Here is a 21,268-nt window from a genome sequence, read left to right as displayed (position 1 = left end):
TTCATCAAGGGCCTTTTTCACCAGCAGGAACATTTTTTTTTTTGGATTGATAGACAAAGAAACTGTCTTTCTCCGCTCCGAGAGTTCAGGAGTCCACAAATATACTCAACAATCCCTTGTTTCTTGTCGTTTCGTTCACAAGGTGCTTCTTTACACATAGTTTATGCACAACAACAGTCCAGACGTTTAATACAAACTTTGTGTCTATGTAACATTTTACCCGCATCGTTATTATAGAGAGAGAGAGGATTAGAGGAATATTTACAGATTCATATTCAGTACGTTTTGGTAAATGCTTTGATTTGGTTTCCAAAACAAAAAAACGGATCTCGGGAACGAGTGTTTGTTTTCCGGCCCCTGTTGGGAATCACGGTACCGACCCGCACAGACTCATGGGAAAGGAAGGGAGTCGGAGCCGCACACATCCTCTATGATTATCGTTAAGGCATCTGTCGTTGGCACTCAATTATCATACAGTGACATTTTACCTTTAGGTTTTGGCCATTAGAAGCTGCAGGTCTCCACAAACAGGAGGAAAATAATCCACAGCTTTTACTCTCCGCTTCATTACTGATTGTTTCGTCTTTGGTAACGGAAAATATCTTTGGATAAATGCATGAAAAAACATTGATGATCTATGGATGATAATACTGACATCTGACTCATGCTGCCTTCAAGATGTTTTACTTGGAAATTGCAATTAGCGGGGTTTGAGATTGATGGGGAAACGCTATGACCCTTATTTGATTGGATGCAATTAAGGTTAAAATATTCCACACTGTAGATTTGTTATCACAACATATTTTGTCTTTTGTCAAAACAACTTTATAATAATTTATTTAGTTGAGAAAACTTATTATTTTGAGTTTCTGATGGTTAATTAATCTACTTCATTGTATTAACTCACTTTTTCCAGTTCAATCAACTTAAAATTTTAAGGCAACCCAGGTTACTTACTTTTTAAAGTTAAACCAACAATATTTTTTACAGAGTAGTAATCACAACATTTTTTCTTTTGTCAAATCAACTTAAATAATTTATTTAGTTCAGATAACATATAATTTTGAGTTTCTGATGGTTAAATTAATCTCCTTTTATTGTATTAACTCACTTTTTCCAGTTTAAGTCAACCAGGTTACTTACTTTTTTAAGTTAAACCATCAATATTTTTTTACAGTGCTACAATGAAAAAAAAGTCAGTTTCTACATGAAAAAGTTAGTTCAGGGAAGAATAAAAAAGTGAATCCTACATTTAGTACTCAATTCAAGCTTGTAGAAATTAAAGTGTAAATCTCAACGATATAAAATTAAGTAAAACCTACTCAGCTTTTCTAATACTGGTGTTCCCATCATGCACTGGGGCATGAATAATTAATAATGTAGATTTTTTTTACTATGTTTTCCAGCTGTGATTATCACTGCTTTTGTTGTTGGGTTCAGTAACTTGCCATTTTGTGACATTTGGATTCACTTTCTACTCAGAATGACACGTTCATTTACTCAAGTGTATTGTGTACCAAGTTTTGAGGTTCAGGTGCCATGTTACTTCTATTAAGAATCGATACAATATGGAATTTATTGTATTGTTTACATATGTTTCTCAGTAAATAATACACTTTGAATGTGGTTATAATGTTATATTGTTGAGAAATTTGACTTAACTTAGTTAAGTAGATGTTACATAATTCTATATGTGAAATTTAATATAATTAAGTAACATTTACTTGATCGCTTCAATTGAATGTTGTGTCAGATGAATGTTAATTTCAATACTAAGTAGATTGTACTTGATAATAACAGGTAAGTTGTGTAGAGAAGTAAATAAAAATGTGTTACGAGGATTTTATCAAGCAAGTTCTTATTTTCAGTGAATGCAGCATGTCTCACTTTGGTTTAGTTTAAGTTAAAGGACCAAAATAACACTGTCTTGAAGGCAGCATGACATCTAAGAAAGGTGCGTTTCTGTGGATCTCCAGGAGGTGGCGCTGTTGCTCTGTGCAGGTGAAGCGCTCTGTAAAACCCCTACGGTAAAATGATTCTTTAGGGGAAGATACAGAGGCCTGATTGATTCTTTGCATCCCTTTATCATTGTGCTGAAGCAAGAACAAGGCGCCACACTGGCAGTGAAAACACTCCTGAAACTATACGAATTGTTTGCGTCAAGGGTCAAATAAGTGGGAATGGGTGTGTGTGTGTGTGTGTGCTAAAATACGCATTGCCTTCTGTTCCTTCTTTCCACTGCTCTATGAGAGAGAGAAATTTCCGTATAGCTTGGCTAATTCAGAGACTTTGAGATGAGAGATGTTTTAGCTCAAATATCAAGCACAGGTGAGGGGAACGTCCAACACTCGCAGGGAAAAAAGGTACAAAAGCTGTCACGGGGATCGTATCATTTCAAAAGGTTCTAATGTGTGTCATTTAGATACTAATATGTGACGCTGGACCACAAAACCAGTCACGAGTCGCACGGGTGTATCTGTGGAAATAGCCAACAATAGATTGTATGTCAAAATTATCGTTTTTTTTTTTTTCATTTATGCAGCAAAAGCGTGAACAGAAATGCACAATTTTAAAGGCCATTTTCTCAATGTTTTGATTTTTTTTGCACCCTCAGATTCCAGATTTGCAGGTTTCAGTTGCTTATCCTAACAACACTCTAAAAAAATGCTTATTTGTTTTAACCCAATTTTGGGTCAACTATGGACAAACCCAGCCATTGGGTTACATTTTTAACCCAATGTTTGAGTAACCCAAAAATGGGTTAAAACAACCCAGCATTTTTTAGAGAGAAACCACTAGGGTTGGGTATCGAGAATCGAGTATCGATTGGAACCGGGACTAACTTTTCGTTTTTCCCGGAATCGTTCAGAAGTTAAAATTTCGATTCCTAGTTTCGATATTCACAGTCCGCCGAGCGGAAGAAGAAACCGCTGAACAACACCAACGAAGAAGCGTCTACCGGAAGTGTTGGCATAACCACGCGAGTCGAACATGAGTACCATACGTCGGCGATCCAAAGTGTGGCTTCACTTTTCTAAAAATAACGAAATCTCGGCAAAATGCAAAATTTGTGACAAAGGGAGTATTTTTACAGAAGGAGTATTTCCTTCAGAAAGGCCGTTAGTTAGCAAGGTTAGCTTAACTTTTTTTACCCTGCCTCTTAAAAGAATCGGAATCGTTAATCGTTAGGAACCGGAATCGAAACAAGGAATCAGAATCAGAATCGTTCAAATTCAAACGAGACCCAACCCTAGAAACCACACATCAATGGAAAGCTTATTGTGACTGCATGGCTTTGTGGTCCAGGGTCATGTAAGACACCTTTGAGGTACAAATATGTACCTTTCGGAAGGATACCCTCCCAGTGACAGCTTTTGTACCTTTTTTTTCCCCCGAGAGTATCCGTGATGAGAAAGAACTAAACCGAATGAAGAGCGTGCAATGCGTTGGGTTTTGCCGGAGCTCATCCGCACCCGCCGTTCCCGGACGAGGTTTGTGAGGTTTGATGGGCGCCGTAGATCATCATCATCTGTTGGTTCGACGCATCCGGCGCTGGTCCGTCAGCTTGGCATCGGCTCAGGCTTTGGAGAAAGTGGTTGCCGATGTGCCGGGTTGCCCGGGACTGGCCGCGTGCTCGTCCTGCCAGCGATCCACGCATCGACGCCGGGCGTTCATGAAGAAGTTGCTGACGGTGGACAACTCCAGGCCCAGTTGCTGAGAGATGGTGATCTGCATCTCTTTGCTGGGTCTCTTGTTCTCCTTGAAGATGGCGATGAGCGTTCGGCGCTGGAGATCGGTGAACACCAGCCGCTGCTTCTTCGGGACCATGTTTCGGTCTTTGTGCTGCTCCTGTTCCTTTCTCTTGCACGCTGCCATGAGGAGACGGAGAGAAAGAGACAAGTGAAAATACAAGAAGAACACGAGCAAACAGAAACTCATGCAACCAAAGCTGAAAACAAAGAGGGGAGTCATTCAGTGAGAGAAGCTTGTGATGTAGTACACCAATTTCATAAAACAAATATTGGTGAAAATCAGGTTTTTAATGTTGTTTATATGAGGGGAGTCATTCAGTGAGAGAAGCTTGTGATGTAATACTGTACACCAATTTCATAAAACAAATATTGGTGAAAAATCAGGTTTTTAATGTTGTTTATATGAGGGGAGTCATTCAGTGAGAGAAGCTCGGATATAATGCAAACTTATTTCATAAAACAAATATTTTTAAAGTCCCCCTAGTCAATCATTTCATCATCTTTGATCATCAAAATGACTCATTTAAACGTTTTTAATTCAAAATATCTTGAATGTAACTTGACACCCTCCCCTCATTTAGTATGCGCGGTTCTATAAATATGCAAATGAGCCCCGCCTCCTCTTACTCAGATCTGGTTGTCGATCATACATTGATCTGATTGGTTGCAAGGTCGTTTGTGACGTCAGAAACACCAGCGATTTCAAAGTGTGTTTTTGAGACTGTCTTTTGTTTTAAGGAGGAAATACTCAGCAATGCTGTCGACTTATGAACTTACACATGGTGTGTGTTAAACCGTATTAAAAACACCACATAGACACATAAACAACATTTAAAGCTGGATTTTCACCACAGGGGCTGAATCCATGTAGAAATTTTGTTTTAAAATATTTAATAGTGTGATAACACCGGCGGTTTTCCTGTTCACACTATATCATATAGCGTTCCATTCGACAGGGTCCCTACGCAGTGTTCACTGCTCCCTACTCCCTGAACACGGTATATCAGTTGAAGTGGACTTCACTGACTTCCTGTGAAGTGATGTATCGATGTTCCCTTATTCCCTATGCCGTTTGCAGTGCCCTTCGAACTGAACATGTTCGTTCCCTTCGAATTGGAATCTCACTTAAGATGGCGAAATACCCTGTGAAGTCCACTTCGCAGTCCACTTACAGTCGAATGGAACGCACCTTCAGTTTATGTTAAATCATTTATTAATTTATCTGAGCAACCTCTTTCATGTCAGTAATTTACCTCAAAAATTACCGAAATTACAAAAATTACCACTTAAACTGAGATAATGCAGAAAAGGTGACATCGTTCGAGTCTTTTATGTATATTATAGCTACTATAACAGTAAGGATTCCCAGCTATAACAACGCATTCTCACCCCAAGGCGTCAACCTTTGACCATGCTTCAATATTTGACGTTTTAGGCGCCCTTTAGCGTCAGTCACGTGACGAGATCCTACGGCGTTAGGTTTAGGTCTGGGGTGGGGGTAGGGTACACGCGATCCTCCGGCGTCATCTAACTGACGCTAAAGGGCGCCTAAAGCGTCAGATATTGAAGCATGGTCAAAATGCTTCCCAAGGCGTCAGTTAGGTGACGCCTTGGGGAACATTCCCATCATTTTCTCTAACGTTTTCTATTAAGGTTATGTAAACGTTCTTAAAATAATGTTTAGAAAATTTTATAAATATTTGATATGTGTAACATTAAGAGGAAAAAATGTTCTCGAAAAGTCCTTCTGATGCAATAAATAAAAATACGACATTTCAGAGAAATTGCCTACGCCATTAAAAGTATTTCATGCATGTATATTCAGCTTTAGGGGTAGGGTTAGTGTAAGAAGACAGAATATACATTCTGTACAGTAAACACAATCATGTCTATGAAAAGTCCCCATAAAACATGAAAACATGTTGTGTGTGTGTGTGTGTGTGTGTGTCCAGTGGGACTCATGTTTGAGAACCCTCAGGCAAAATCCACTCAGTTTGGAGTCAAGCGGAGGATTTACATTCATGTGTTAGTGGTCACAGCTGACTCTATAAAACACTAGTTTCAGCTTCCGCTTTTAGCGAACAACAAAATCATTAAATCCATGTTAGTGTTTAACAACAGTCTTCGCTGTTATCATTCATTAAAACACACATACGCGTCTGCTAATGCACTGAACATCTCTTTCGGGTTCTTGCTGTATAATTCTACGATTCCTTCTCTTGCTCACGTCTGTGTTTCTCTCTCACGCGCGCACACACACACACACACACACACACACACAGGGTTCCCCCAGTGAGATTGTGCTGATGCCAGGCTGAACACTGTATGTCTAATTACAGAGAGCCATGAGCCGATCGATCTCCCCTACACAGTCAAATCTGTTTACTGCTGCTGTCTAAAGCTGCAGCGCTCTCATCCATCATATTCATATGCCATCCCACACACACGCACACACACACACACACACACACACACACATGCACACAGCACCAATAAAACACACACAAACATGCAGAATCACTCAAAAACTGTACAGTATGTGCATCTGTACACTAGTGCTATCTATCTAGCTATCTCTATAGCTTGTTTATCTAATTAAACTTTTATTGAGAACCCTTTAAAATCATTCTGTAAACATGCGTTATCTATATTTGGTCTGTGGTCAGGGTTTATTGAAATGGCAGCATCTGTGACTGTCTTTCCTGGACAAAACCGAATCATTTACTTCAACAGATCATCGAGGAGACTAACTCTCAACCGACATGTAATGAGGACTCCCTCCTCTCTGACCCATATCTACAGCTTTTTTGTCCGATCGTCTCGCGTTTCTGTATATCGAGCTTCATTTCTGCTCTCTCCCGGTGTCACGCGCTCGCGTGGGCGCGCACTGGGCTCGAGGGATCGATACGGATCGATCGCCCGGGAAGGGGCCCTGATTACTGGACCACGTGCGCGAGAGAAAACACAGGAAAATCGATCATTGCAGCTTTTAGGGCAACAGCAGAGCGCAGACAGAGAGAAGAAAGACGCGCATTCGGCCTGCTGTATTAAACGCACTTTAAGAGAGAGAGATGGACAAAATCATCCAGCAGATATAATGCATCTTCAAAACCTCGAGTGCATTCGCCATGCTGTGTTTTATATATTTATTTACACGATAATAGCCTAACATTTGATTAGGCTATCTTAACCGCTTGCTCTCAAATGTCAGCGTGTTTAATTTCTATCATTTCGCACCTGCTTTGCTTTTAATCAGAATTTGCTCGACACAAAATATATCGTATGCTATACTACATTTATACTCATTTGCAGGTATGTCATAGACTAAATATGCGAATAAAAAACACAAGCAGTATACTCTAACTCCTCATTATACTCCACAAGAGTAAACGAAGCAAGTGTGTAAGTGCAAATGACGGCCATTCAAACTGCGTACATGCGTGAGGAAAGACTCGAGCCAATAATGTTTGTTGTCATTGGCGTGTCTAAAGGCGCCATTTTTAATGGTAGGCTAATAGTGGGATTTTAGACGGAAAATGTGAAGCGCTTTCTCGTCAAATCTGGCTTTAGAAGACTTTTGATATTTTAGCTTTTATGGAAAACAAGAGACGTGTGGGAATGACAGTCTTTCCAAACGCAATGCATAGCTCTGGGAAAACTCACTAATTTCACGCACTGTTTATTCAGATGATCTCAAGGGTGAATCCGCCAATGCAATGTTGGAAAATCATAATTACCTAAAACAACACGTTCAGACCACAGAATGCTGATCTATATGCAACGAAATGTGAGATAGTCACTAACTAAAGCGTATCTGTTACTTAAAGCTGATGTAAGCAATAACTGATCGAGACCTATTGTTTATTTTTATATTTATTGAACGATGCATTTCATCTCTCTGCCCAACATAGCCGCGGATAGGCCTGCATGCATAATAACATCTCTAAAACGTTTTGGAACCGAATCTGATTGGCAAAAAAATATAGCTAATAAATAATAAAGCAAATGAAAGCTCCTCGTGGAATTCACCGCATTAACTTGCCTTATTTATTTCTTACAAATGAATAGTCCTGGAATCGATTGACCTTTGCTTTAAACCCTTTTTCATAAAGCATGTGTGAAGGCCGCGCTGCGCTCGTGCTCGATAAGATATAGTGCAGTGTGTTATTATTATTATACAGCCTGTATTATACAGTTACTGTTGTTTTTAAAACAGTTTAATTTTTATTGCCACTTACAATAAATGCGTTCTTTTAAAATCATTTCAATAATCATTTTGAAATAATTTAATGAAAGATTTTTGAAAAAAAAAACACGTTCACATTGAGGGTTGTGCACGAGCAGATTTATATAATCTCGCACTGATAAAATAAGAAAAATCATGTGGAAGAAACCGCATAATCACAGGAAAGACATTCAATAGGTGATGTTTGCAGATTACATTTTAATGGGCAGCGTGTGTTAGTTTTGTAATCCGATGGTAAGCGCTGGTATTGATATCTTATCACTCATGAATTATAAACTGCTGCAGTTTAGGTGCCTTTATTTATATTTTCACGCTGAATTCACAAGAGTTCATCACAAATCAATATTCATCAAGGAGATATTCGATATTCATCACAATCAAATATATTCTGTTTCTAAATTTAATTCTTTAACTCTTCAAAACATTATGAAATGATTTTGTGCTGCTTTTTGGCATTTAGACATTTGGTGAAATATAATGATTGACCTCACCCAGTCGTTTAGGATGGATTTTAGTCTTAAAAATAAAGGTTCTTTATTTTCATCGATGGCACCTTTATACAATATAGGCTACAGATTGTTTCAAAGTAGCTTATGACAACAGTAGTTCTTTAGTGGCAAAATGTTCTTGACGCTATAAATCCGCTTTTGGAACCTTTATTTTTAAAAGTAATGTGCAATAAAAGGTTTGAGATTGGGGATTGGATCATAGTGGATCAGAAAATTAGAAAAGCATTGCTGAGTCTGATTCATCAGCTGCCGAACACGATCTCATGAAAATGCGTACCTATAGCACGAATTTTATTTAACGTTTAATTTATGCGCAAAAAATTCCATATGATACGCACTGTACACCCATTAGATTAGTGGTGTGGAGTGCGTGTATTACACTCTAAAAAATGCTGGGTTGTTTTAACCCAATTTTGGGTCAAATATGGACAAACCCGAAATGTTGGGTTAAAAATGTAATGTAAAAATTTAACCCAACGGCTGGGTTAGTCCATATTTGACCCAAAGTTGGGTTAAAACAACCCAGCATTATTTAGAGTGTACATGCCATAAAGTGCGTATCATATGCACGCGAAAACTGTTTTTGTTTTGTTTGTTTTTTGCGTATAAATTGCACGATAAATACAATTCGTGCTATAGATACGCACTTTCATGAGATCGGGTTGGCCAAACCAATGGTGCCAGATTAGATTTGTGTTTTTTGTTTTTCTAGGCTACAGGTTGTTAAAGCATCACAGTTATGGCAAAGATATGAGCATGCTGTCTGCTGAGGTGGGTGTGGTCTGTGTGTGGTGTGGGCGTGGCGGAGAGGGCGGGGGCGGGGTCGATAACTAACCGCACGAGGCCGCTAACAGCTCGGCTCGGGATCGATGGCTTGAGCGGGGCGGTTCTGTTTTTGGGTGCGGTGAAACGAACCCTCTCCCGCGCGGGCCGGGCTACTGCTGGCGAGAAACAGTCATGTCAATCAAAGCCTATTCAACACAAACCACTTACACAATAAATGATGCTGCACGTGCGAGTTTTAAAGATTTAATCAATGCTGTTCATAAAATAGGTAGGCTATTACTACTGCAACAGTTTCTTTTATTGGTCAAAAAATCGTAAAGAAATGCTACACTATAAAAAAATCAAGGGTTGTTTTAAACCAAATTTAAGTCAAATATGGACAAGTTGGGTTAAGCGTAATAAATTAACCCCAAATTTAGGTTAAAACAACCCAGTATTTTTTAGAGTGCTGTTTTTTTTAATCATACACTCTAAAAAATGCTGGGTTGTTTTAACCCAACTTTGGGTCAAATATGGACTAACCCAGCCGTTGGGTTAAATTTTTACATTACATTTTTAACCCAACATTTCGGGTTTGTCCATATTTGACCCAACATTGGGTTAAAACGACCCAGCATTTTTTAGAGTGTAAAGACTTCAGTGAGTTGTCCTCTGCTTCAAACAAATAAATAGTTATTTATATTAAAAATAATAGGCTAATAGTAAATTTAACCACATTTTTTTTTAAATGCTGGGTTGTTTCAACCCATTTTTGGGTCAAATATGGTCCAACCCAATTGGTTTGGTAGCCTACTTTTTTTAACCAAACGGTTGAGTTTGTCCATTTGACCCAGCATTTTTAGAGTGCATGATTTTATTTAATTTAATAGTTGATAAATAGCCTAAAATCCTGTATATCATTCTTTATTTTAGAGAGAGGGTTTTAATCGTTGGGTGTAAATGAAGCTGTGTTGGTTTTGAGTGGATGTCAATGTTCATCATCGATACACTGAACGTTTGACCACAACAAAGGTAAAGCTGGAGCTTTTCATTCGATGGCTGTGTGTGTGTATTTGCAGCTCATGTGAAAATACAATTTTTCGATTTTCAAAAAAAAAAATGATGTGAAATATACTCGTGTAGGCCTATATTAAACATGCGTTTATTGCTTGTGTATTAAATATCCATTATATCAGCATGCACGATGCAAATAAATAAACTAATGCAAATAGCCTAAATAAATGAAAGTAACTAGCCTATAAACCACACGCGCTTTTCTGTGAAATGAAGTAAAGCGAGTTATGTGATGGGCCGGAGGCCTATTAACGTCATGTTTAAAAATAAAATATTCTGAATTTTTACGTCATCCAGTATTGATAATAAAAATATTATTATAGCCTGCTTGTTTTAATTATTAATTAGTTTGATATGCACCTCGACATTTATAAACGGATGATGCATCATTTAGTCTCAAAAGCGACAGACTGAATATTTTGAAAGCATGTTGTATATATTTACAGATATAGTGCTTTTAATGCAGACTAACAATATTTGTTTTGTGTTCATGTGACTTGTGCAACATTGATGACGGGATTTATCAATCTGGCTACATAAAAAAACGTAAAGCTTATGAAATGCACCGGGCGTCGCTTTTTCTTCAAAAATTAATGAGTCAATGATCGGCTTGCAAAAAAATAATCACAACATATGGCATGAATTTAGAAAATTTCGGCTTCTCGTTAGTGTGTGTGTGTGTGTGTGTGTGTGTGTGTGTGAAAGAGAGAGAGAGAGAGAGAGAGAGGGAGTGAGTGTGTGTGTGTGTGTGTGTGTGTGTGTGCGCGCGCGCGTGTGTGACTTAAATGCCAGCTATGAAATGATTAACAAAATAATGTAGGCTAATACATAATTGCTTTAAATCCTGAAATAGAAGTTAAAGGCTCTTTCTCATACTTTCTCTTGCTCTGTGGGAAACCATCTGCTAAAGGAATGTATTATTACAAAAAGTCTATATTAAATAATGACTTTATTCTTTCAGGTGTCTTGATTTGAATGTAACTTCAACCAGTGGATCTTTGAATGAATGAGTAAAGGCGGGACTCATTTGCATATTCATAGAACCGTGCATACTAAATGAGGCGAGGGTGTCTGGTTACATTCAAGATATTTTAAGGCATGAAGATTTTTTTTTCAAGGAAAAAACATTTAAATATTCCATTTTGATGATCTAAGATGAGTTTTAAGGGATAAACTACAGGGGGACTTTCTTTAAAGAAAGGAAACGGTTCTTGTATTTTAGCCTTAATGTGCAGGGCAGGCATGTGTACTAATATAATCACATTCATATTGAAATACATCATGTCCATTACATAAAACTCCTTTATAAACTCTCGCACAGACCAAAGGCCCTTCATAACCAGTTTGAATTTAACAATAAAGGTCTATAATAAATCTTTCCTGGCATCAATTCCATAAAACGACCGTCAACATCCATGGCATATTTCCATTCCACAAAATGCTGGTATTGTCAACCTCCATTTTTTACATGTTCTTCACACTATGGAAATATTGCTTGGAAAACTCCTTTTGGAACCTTTATTTTTACAAGTGTAAAATCTACACTGTAAAAAAGAATCGTGATTTTAACGGTAATAGACTGTAAAAATGCTACAGTGCAAAACTGTTAATTGGTTAACAGAAAGTTTCCGTACTATATACGGGGAACAATTGTGGTACATTTCATGTAATTTTACTGTAAAATACTGTTCAATTTACAGTTTTTGAAAGTGAAAAAGAACAGCTTGTATATAGACTTTCTGTAAGTATAAACTCTCTTGTGGAAGAGATGTTTGTGATGAGCTTTGATTGATCATGTGACTCTCATCACTGCTGTGATTGGTGGTTGTCAGTGTGTTACAATGATACAAAACAGATATCAATACTTCAATAGGTCGGTAAATTAACATTATATCAGATAATTAAATATGGTTTGTTACTGTAAATTTTAAGTTTACAACAATGTTGCTACCGTATTTTTGACGGTAAAGTTCTGGCAACCTCTTTTTTACCGTAAAAATTTCTGTTTTATTTTTTTACAGTGTACATTCAGATTATAATTATGTCATGCATAAACGACAACGAGAGAGTTTGTCTTTTAGGAGAGCTGTACCGAGCTTTTCCCTTCGCCCAGGTCCGCATGAGTTCTTCTTTGTCTTGCGGGTTTCCTAACTGGTCTCCAGAATCAATTTCTCAGTGGACAAACATCTGACAGACCAGATCCATCCCCACCAGCTCAATTAAACGCCATTCATAGACAGTTTGATTGATCTGAAAGCCAAGAAGTCATTGCAAGAGCAAACCCTCACTTACAGATCTCAAATGAAGCCTTTATGTTATGTATGTGTGTGTGTGTGTGTGTGTGTGTGTTTCTGCGTTTTAAGATTGAAAGGATTCAGCTTGGTGTCTTTTGGTCGCTCATTTAAAACAAAACAAACTTAAATTGCTTTATTTTTAGACCAGATTTACAAATGAGGACGTCCCTAAAGGGAGGTTTTTGCAGATTTTGTCATGTTTTGTTCACTGCTGGGTACAAATTTGTCCCCAAAATACAGTAGTTAGGTACACACACACACACACACACACACACACACACAGTGATGCTTTCAGAACAATGATTGGTTTGTCTGACGAATGGCAGATGGATAGAAGGGGCTGTAGGAGAGTTTTATAAAAAAAGAATTGCACAGAAAAGACCTAAACTCGAAAAATATGTGTTGATGATGTGTTTGAAGCAGGTAAATATTATATATATATATATATATATATATATATGAAGAGTTCAGATGCAAAAGCCTCTAAATGCCATTTGAAATTTTCTTCTAAAATTATCATTTTTATCAAGCTTGTATATTTAAGTTCAGTAATAATTTCACTTAAATGGCAATGAAGATTATCTATTAATTGTCATTTAAGTGAAATTACTGAACTTAAATATACAAGTTTGATAAAAATGGTCATTTTAGAAGAAAATTTCAAATGGCATTTAGAGGCTTTTGCATCTGAACTTTTCATATATATTCCAGTATTAATATGTTATTGAACGTTAAGGGAACATTCCATTTTATCGTTTTGCAAACATTCCGAGAATGTTACATTTGGAATGTTTTCTGAACGTTCTGTAACATTTAAAAAAATAAAGTTCCATGAACGATGTTTTGTGCAAATGTTTTGAGAACATTCTATTAATGTTCCTGGAAGAATGTTTGAGAGAACCTTCTGAGAACGATATGTGCAGAAAACACTTAAAACAAAAATTGTTTTCGCACGCATATATAAGTAAATTTAACATGGAATCAAGTAAACTCTACTGAACTAAGATAAGTAAAATTAGCAAAGAAAATAAGTCATTTTAACTTCGCCAGTAAAAGTTGAGTTTGCAATAAAATTTACTCAAACAATATAACAATGAATTAACCCACGCTTTAAAACTGTATGTATTAATTGCACTAACAGAAATAGTGCAATTAATATTGTATGTGAACACAGAGAACTCATAACTTTGGTACACAATATACAATAACAGTAACATTTGATAGATCGTTTGAGTATGAACGTGTCATTCTGAGTAGAAAATGAATCCAAATGTCACAAAATGGCAAGTTACTGAACCCAACAACAAAAGCAGTGATAATCACAGCTGGAAAACAGTGAAAAATCAACATTATTAATTATTCATGCCCCAGTGCATGATGGGAACACCAGTATTAGAAAAGTTGAGTAGGTTTTACTTAATTTTATATCGTTGAGATTTACACTTTAATTTCTACAAGCTTAAATTGAGATTTACTTGTCTAAACTAACTTTATCATGTAAAAAACTACATTAGTGTTTTACTTCACCACAGAATCACTGTTATCAGTGTATAGTGGGAGTAAGACTGTCATGTAAGTTTGTTGATGGGAAAGCTGGTGGTGTTGCAGGGTGTGTGTGTGTGTTGCACGGCTGGCTGCGGTTGCTGCATGGCGAGAGCCCTAGAGATGCAGGAGTGAGCAGGGAAAGGAAATCAATACAGATTCAGCGCAAGTCAGATAAGCCTTAACAATGTGTGGCGCAAACACACTCTATAACACAATCTCACATGTACACACACTACATTCTTCCTGCAAAAGCACAGGTCGGTGCATTCAAACATGCCACCAGCCCACCGTATATTCATGCATGCATATTTTCATATGCATCTGTTTTGCATGATACTAATTTCACAATAATTTGAATTCAATAAAAATGCATTTGGGAAATTGTTCGTTTTTCGTGTCTCTCTTTTGCATTATTGCAATTCAGAGATGGCAGATGAAAATGAGGAACATTTATATGATGGACGCAAATGCAGTGTCCCTTTTAAAATAAAATTAGCATAAATATAATGACGAGTTTATGTTCTCCAGCGTGATCTTGAAGTCACATGATCAGAGACACTGTGGTTCACAATCGCAAAACTTTCTCTATTTCAAGGTTTAAAATTAGATTTCGAATCCCAGACCCAACAAACATGTTAAGAGCGTTTTCCCGACGTTATCACTGTAAAAAACATTTTTTCTTTTGTCAAATCAACTTAAATAATTTATTTAGTTCAGATAACTTATTATTTTGTGTTTCTGATGATTAAATCAATCTCCTTCATTGTACACTGTAAAAAAAATATTGATGGTTTAACTTAAGTAAAAAGTAAGTGCCTTAAAATTTTAAGTTGATTGAACTGGAAAAAGTGAGTTAACGCAATGAAGGAGATTAATTTAACCATCAGAAACTCAAAATAATAAGTTATCTCAACTAAATAAATTATTATAAAGTTGATTTGACAAAAGAAAAAATGTTGTGATAACAAATATTGAAAATATTTTTTACAGTGTACACTGAAAAAAATAATATGCTTTATCTAATCAATAAAATTGTGGCAACATATTACAAGCAATATTATTAATTAAATTGTACAAATTAGAATTAATTAATTAATTAATTAATTAATTAATTAATTAGTTCAATTTAATAAATAATATTGCTTGTAATCTGTTGCCACAATTTTATTGATTAGATAAAGCATATTCATTTTTACAGTGTATTAACTCATCAATCAACTTAAACTTTTAAGGCAACCGGGTTACTTAATTTTTTAAGTTAAACTAACAATAATAGTGAACGTCCAGTTTTTAATGTTTCTTCTTGGTTGTGTGAACGTTACGCGAACATTCTAATGTTACTTTTAAATCTTCTCTGAACATTCCAAAAACGTTTTAGACAAAACGCACCAATGCTACATTTTCTAAATATCATCATCATTTGTCATCAAACAAGCATTCATTACTTCAATGATCTCATTGTATATACATTAAATTATTACATTGTTTAAATTAATACATTTTTAGCTAACTGTGATTTGCGTATGTATATTTCTGAAATATGCACATACAAATATTTCTGAAAAAGTTCTATACAAATAAACGTGAATTGAATTGGAATTGAAAAACGTTCTCTGAACGATGTGTAAATAATGTTTTTGTGCTAGAAGAACATTATTATAGAGCAGATCAGCTAATTAATGTTACCGTAAGAATGTTTGTTCAAGCGCACAACCTGCAGATTTCACTGTTTGCTGACCGACACAAATGATGAGTGTGGAAATGAGTGTCTGAGATTCTCACTCCAGTTCTCGTCTTCCCTTTCCTTCTTCAATCCTTTCAATGTTAATGTGGTGTGTGTGTGTGTGTGTGTATTCATGGCACGTTTTACTTTGCTTACCAAGAAGTGAGTGTGTTACGCAGGCCTCACGTCTCCCTCCCTCACGCTTATCAATTATTAAAGCCCAGATCGATCATTTCAGCAACTTGCCTCCATCCTCACAAAGTCAGAGCTCTCCTCCCTCGATCAATGCTGGATCTCCTCCACGTCTGCTTTCATGTCAGATATCATCTGATTCATATTTGAAGATGTCATGTTTCCCAGCTTTGTGCTCCTCTAAAACACGCTAACCATCATTTCCACACTTTCGAGGGGAGAGATGGAACGAACAACTACTCTTTTGTTTTGGGTTTTTTTGAAGTTGGGTGTGTGTGTGTGTGTGTGTGTGTGTGTGTGTGTGTGATTGTGTGTGTGTGTGAGAGCTGTAGTCGGTGTTGCAGATTATATGATAAAATAACAATTTTTATTTATTTTAGGGCTGTCAAACGATTAATGGCGATTAATTGCACCCAAAATAAAAGTTTGTGTTTACATAATATATGTGGGTGCACTGTGCATAATTATTATATATAAATACACACACACATGCTTGTATATATTTAAGAAATATTTTCATGTATATACTGTATATAGATTATCATTTATATTATATATAATTATAAATATTTTATATATAAATAATATTTTTTTCTTAAATATACATGCATGTGTGTGTATTTATATATACACACAAAATAATTATACACAGAGCACCCACATATATTATGTAAACACATACTTTTATTTTGGATGCGATTAATCGTTTGACAGCCCTAATTTATTTGATCATTTGTTGCATCATATGTGAAAATCAAATGCTCTGAGGAAATGTCACGGCATTCCTTAAATTTTACAGTTTTTTATAATCACTTTGCTACTATTTTCAGAACCTTGATGTCATAAAACTCTTCAAAACTCTAAAATTTTAAATACAAATTTTCAAAACTCTAGATGCAAAACTCAAAGCGGTTATCACGTGTAACACAGGCTGTCTAATGTGCAAAACATTGCATTGTGTGTTCACATCTTTAAAAAAATCTTGCACAATCATTGGTTCAAAAAACAAATTTACTGTGAAATACCATTGAAACATAACTAGATCACACACTCATTGTTCGTACAAAATTGTAGACCAGTGTTGGGTAAGTTACTCTAAAAAAGTAATTAATTACTAGTTACTAATTACCTCTTCAACAGTGTAATTAGATTACTGTACTAATTACTCTCTCTAAAAAGTATTTAATTACTTACTAATTACTTTACAAATCCCATATCAATCTCAACCAGCTGAATAATACAAGGATAGACATGAATCTGTTTTAATTCTTTGAAATAAATACTATAAAATTGCATGAACTATCCTTAAACTGACCAAGGTGGAGAAGGTTACATTATAAAAACATACTTTTTAGCATCAGACAATACATTTTGATGTTAAACCCACTACTGTTCTATGTCTGATCTCATGACATTTCACATTTTTTTCATACATATTTTACAATAATTCATACGAATTTTTACGAGTGCGGTCGTAATATTTAGACACCTCATAAAATGCATACGAATCGCTGTGAGATCGGATTGATCTATACACAGTAGCTATTTACCTAAATTACATCAGAAGTAACTGTAATTAAATTACAGATAAATTAAGAGTAATCCCTTACTTTACATTTTCAAGGGAAAAGTAATTAAATTACAGTAACTAATTACTTAGTAATTAGATACACCCAACACTGTTGTAGACAAAATAGGTGATACCGGTTTCATTATAGCACTACATGTACAGTAAACACATCTCTGTAAAAGTACTGCAGTAGTAGAGAGAATACACACATAGAGGAATCATTGAACAAAGTGTGTAATATTGATGCAAAACACTACAATCACAACACAGGTTTATTGGAGTCAAAGCAAAAATATATAATATTAGGCAACATCCATGGATATTGTAGTCTAATTGGTTCATGCTCCACACTAATCGGTGACAATGAATCTCGTTATCTTGAAACTTTCGTGATTTACTGAAAATATGGAAGATTGTGTATGTATATCATTTTGAGCAGTTGTATCAATTAGTTCATTGTAAGGAAATTAATAGACTCATTTGAAATGTAATGTGTGTGTTGCCTTTTGAAATAGTCGTACTGTGATGTTAAGTTGTGTCATATTGAACAGGTGATTATTGTTGAATGAACAAATGATCTAAGTTTTATGTGTATCGTATCCAAGCAATTGAGAAAAGGGTTAGAGTTGTGAAAAATGACATCAAGGTTCTGAAAATAGTAACAAAGTGATTGTAAAAACCTGTACACTCTAAAAATGCTGGGTTGTTTTAACCCAACTTTGGGTCAAATATGGACACACTCAAACATTGGGTTAAAAATGTACACTCTAAAAAATGCTGGGTTGTTTTAACCCAATTTTGGGTCAAATATCGAGTCGATATTTGACCCAAAATTGGGTTAAAACAACCCAGCATTTTTTATCGACAAAGGTTAAAAATGTTATTTAAAACTGTAACCCAATGGCTGGGTTTGTCCATATTTGACCAAAAAAATTGGGTTAAAACAACCCAGCATTTTTAGAGTGCCATATAATAATGACATAAATGAACATGGTAATCAATCTGTACCATAATATTAGTATTGTAAAGGAGATTAAATATGATTGTGTGGAACGTTAATATTTAGCATGCATGCCTTTTCACTTGGTTTTCTGATTGAGTTAAAACTGTAAACTTGATCAGAGTTAATTATTATGAAAATTGAGTAAATCAGTATTGTATTGCCACTAATGTGAGTCACGTTTTTCATTGCTGTGATATGCTAATAATAATATAAAATTAGTGGTTGTAGTGTAAGGCAAATGCTGTGTGTTTAATTATAGAAACCATGTCGACATCTTTTACATCATCTGCAGATTTTGCGTCCTGGTTTGAGAAGGCCAGCACATGTTATAGTTATTCTCAGAGATTATGTATGCATAATGAGGTCCGGCATGGTTTGCTTCCAGCACACGTACTGTCCCGACATCTGTCCCGACATCAGGGACACTGAGGATTTCTGCAGTTGTGAATGTTCTGATTCAATAGCGCCGTGGCAGTCGTAATGGATGGAGGGTCGTTTTTTTGTGATGTGTTGCAGAGAAAGAAAGAAGCGAAGAGAAGAGGGGGATGGTGTGGCGAGTTATTGATCTCTGATACGTGCAGCGGGAGGCAAACATACGTGAATGAGAGAGACTGTAACGCGCTTTATGGCATTCTGTCGCTCAGCACTTCTCAACGTCTGCTGACTTCCCTCGTTCAGCTCAACTCAATCTAGAGATCATGAGGTTCATTCAGATCCGACTCCATCAGGGCTGGAAATCAACACATTTCTCCGTTTGTTTATTGGCTGGCTGATGTGTTGCTATGTAAAATTCACCAACCCGTAGTTTGCTCCAGAATTTAATCGTAACATTGGCTGTTCAACAATATGGATATTTAGTTGACTGATGCAATACTGATGTAAGAGGATCTGAGCATTAATTTGCCGCACTCATACTATTTCTACAATATATATTATGAATTGGGCGGGGATTGCCCCGATAGAGAATCTTTATTTTTTGGAGCCAATAACCGATAATTCTTTATATTTGGGAGCCAATAACCGATAATTATTTATTTTTGGAGCCAATAACCGATAATTCTTTATATTTTGGAGCCAATAACCGATAATTCTTTATATTTGGGAGCCAATAACCGATAATTATTTATTTTTGGAGCCAATAACCGATAATTCTTTAAGTTTTGGAGCCAATAACCGATAATTCTTTATATTTGGGAGCCAATAACCGATAATTATTTATTTTTGGAGCCAATAACCGATAATTCTTTAAGTTTTGGAGCCAATAACCGATAATTCTTTATATTTGGGAGCCAATAACCAATAATTATTTATTTTTGGAGCCAATAACCGATAATTCTTTAAGTTTTGCTGCCAATAACCAATAATTCTTTATATTTGGGAGCCTATAACCGATAATTATTTATTTTTGGAGCCAATAACCGATAATTCTTTAAGTTTTGCTGCCAATAACCAATAATTCTTTATATTTGGGAGTCAATAGCCGATAATTCTTTATATTTGGGAGCCAATAACTGATAATTCTTTATATTTGGGAGCAAATAACCAATAATTCTTTATGTTTGGAAGCCAATAACCGATAATTCTTTATGTTTTGGAGCCAATAACCGCTAATTCTTTAAGTTTTGGAGCCAATAACCGATAACTCTTTATATTTTGGAGACAATAACCGATAATTCTTTATATTTGGGAGCCAATAACCGATAATTCTTTATATTTGGGAGCCAATAACCGATAATTCTTTATGTTTGGAAGCCAATAACCGATAATTCTTTATGTTTTGGAGCCAATAACGATAATTCTTTATGTTTGGGAGCCAATAACCGATAATTCTTTATGTTTTGGAGCCAATAACCGATAATTCTTTATGTTTTGGAGCCAATAACCGATAATTCTTTATGTTTTGGAGCCAATAACCGATAATTCTTTATGTTTTGGAGCCAATAACCGATAATTCTTTATGTTTTGGAGCCAATAACCGATAATTCTTTATGTTTTGGAGCCAATAACCGATAATTCTTTATGTTTTGGAGCCAATAACCGATAATTCTTTATGTTTTGGAGCCAATAACCGATAATTCTTTATATTTGGGAGCCAATAACCAATAATTATTTATATTTGGGAGCCAATAACCGATAATTCTTTATGTTTTGGAGCCAATAACCATAATTCTTTATATTTGGGAGCCAATAACCAATAATGATTTATATTTGGGAGCCAATAACCGATAATTTTTTATATTTGGGAGCCAATAACCAATAATTCTTTATATTTGGGAGCCAATAACCGATAATTCTTTATATTTTGGAGCCAATAACCGATAATTCTTTATATTTTGGAGCCAATATTTTGGAGCCAATAACCGATAATTCTTTATATTTGGGAGCCAATAACCGATTATTCTTTATATTTTTGAGCCAATTATCGATAATTCTTTATATTTGGGAGCCAATTACCGATAATTCTTTATATTTGGGAGCCAATAACCAATAATTCTTTATATTTGGGAGCCAATAACCGATAATTCTTTATATTTTGGAGCCAATAACCGATAATTCTTTATATTTTGGAGCCAATAACCGATAATTCTTTATATT

General features: G+C 35.7%; 2 protein-coding genes across 2 annotated transcripts in view; one reads left to right on the top strand and one right to left on the bottom strand.

The window, feature by feature from the left end:
• pias4b (protein inhibitor of activated STAT, 4b) overlaps window positions 1-21,268 on the top strand; it is a 104,442-nt gene that overhangs the window by 4,326 nt on the left and 78,848 nt on the right. The window lies entirely within an intron of this gene.
• onecut3b (one cut homeobox 3b) overlaps window positions 3,495-21,268 on the bottom strand; it is a 24,157-nt gene continuing 6,383 nt past the window's right edge. Inside the window, exon 3 of the mRNA XM_089131614.1 lies at window positions 3,495-3,869. Coding sequence (XP_088987740.1) covers window positions 3,577-3,869 — 293 coding nt within the window. The 3' untranslated portion in view covers window positions 3,495-3,576. The remainder of the gene's footprint in view (window positions 3,870-21,268) is intronic.

This window comes from Pimephales promelas, chromosome 5 (assembly GCF_988280905.1).
Source record: "Pimephales promelas chromosome 5, fPimPro1.hap1.1, whole genome shotgun sequence".
NCBI lineage: Eukaryota > Metazoa > Chordata > Actinopteri > Cypriniformes > Leuciscidae > Pimephales > Pimephales promelas.
The sequence above is the reverse complement of the archived record's forward strand: the minus strand, read 5'-3'. Positions and strand labels throughout refer to the sequence as shown.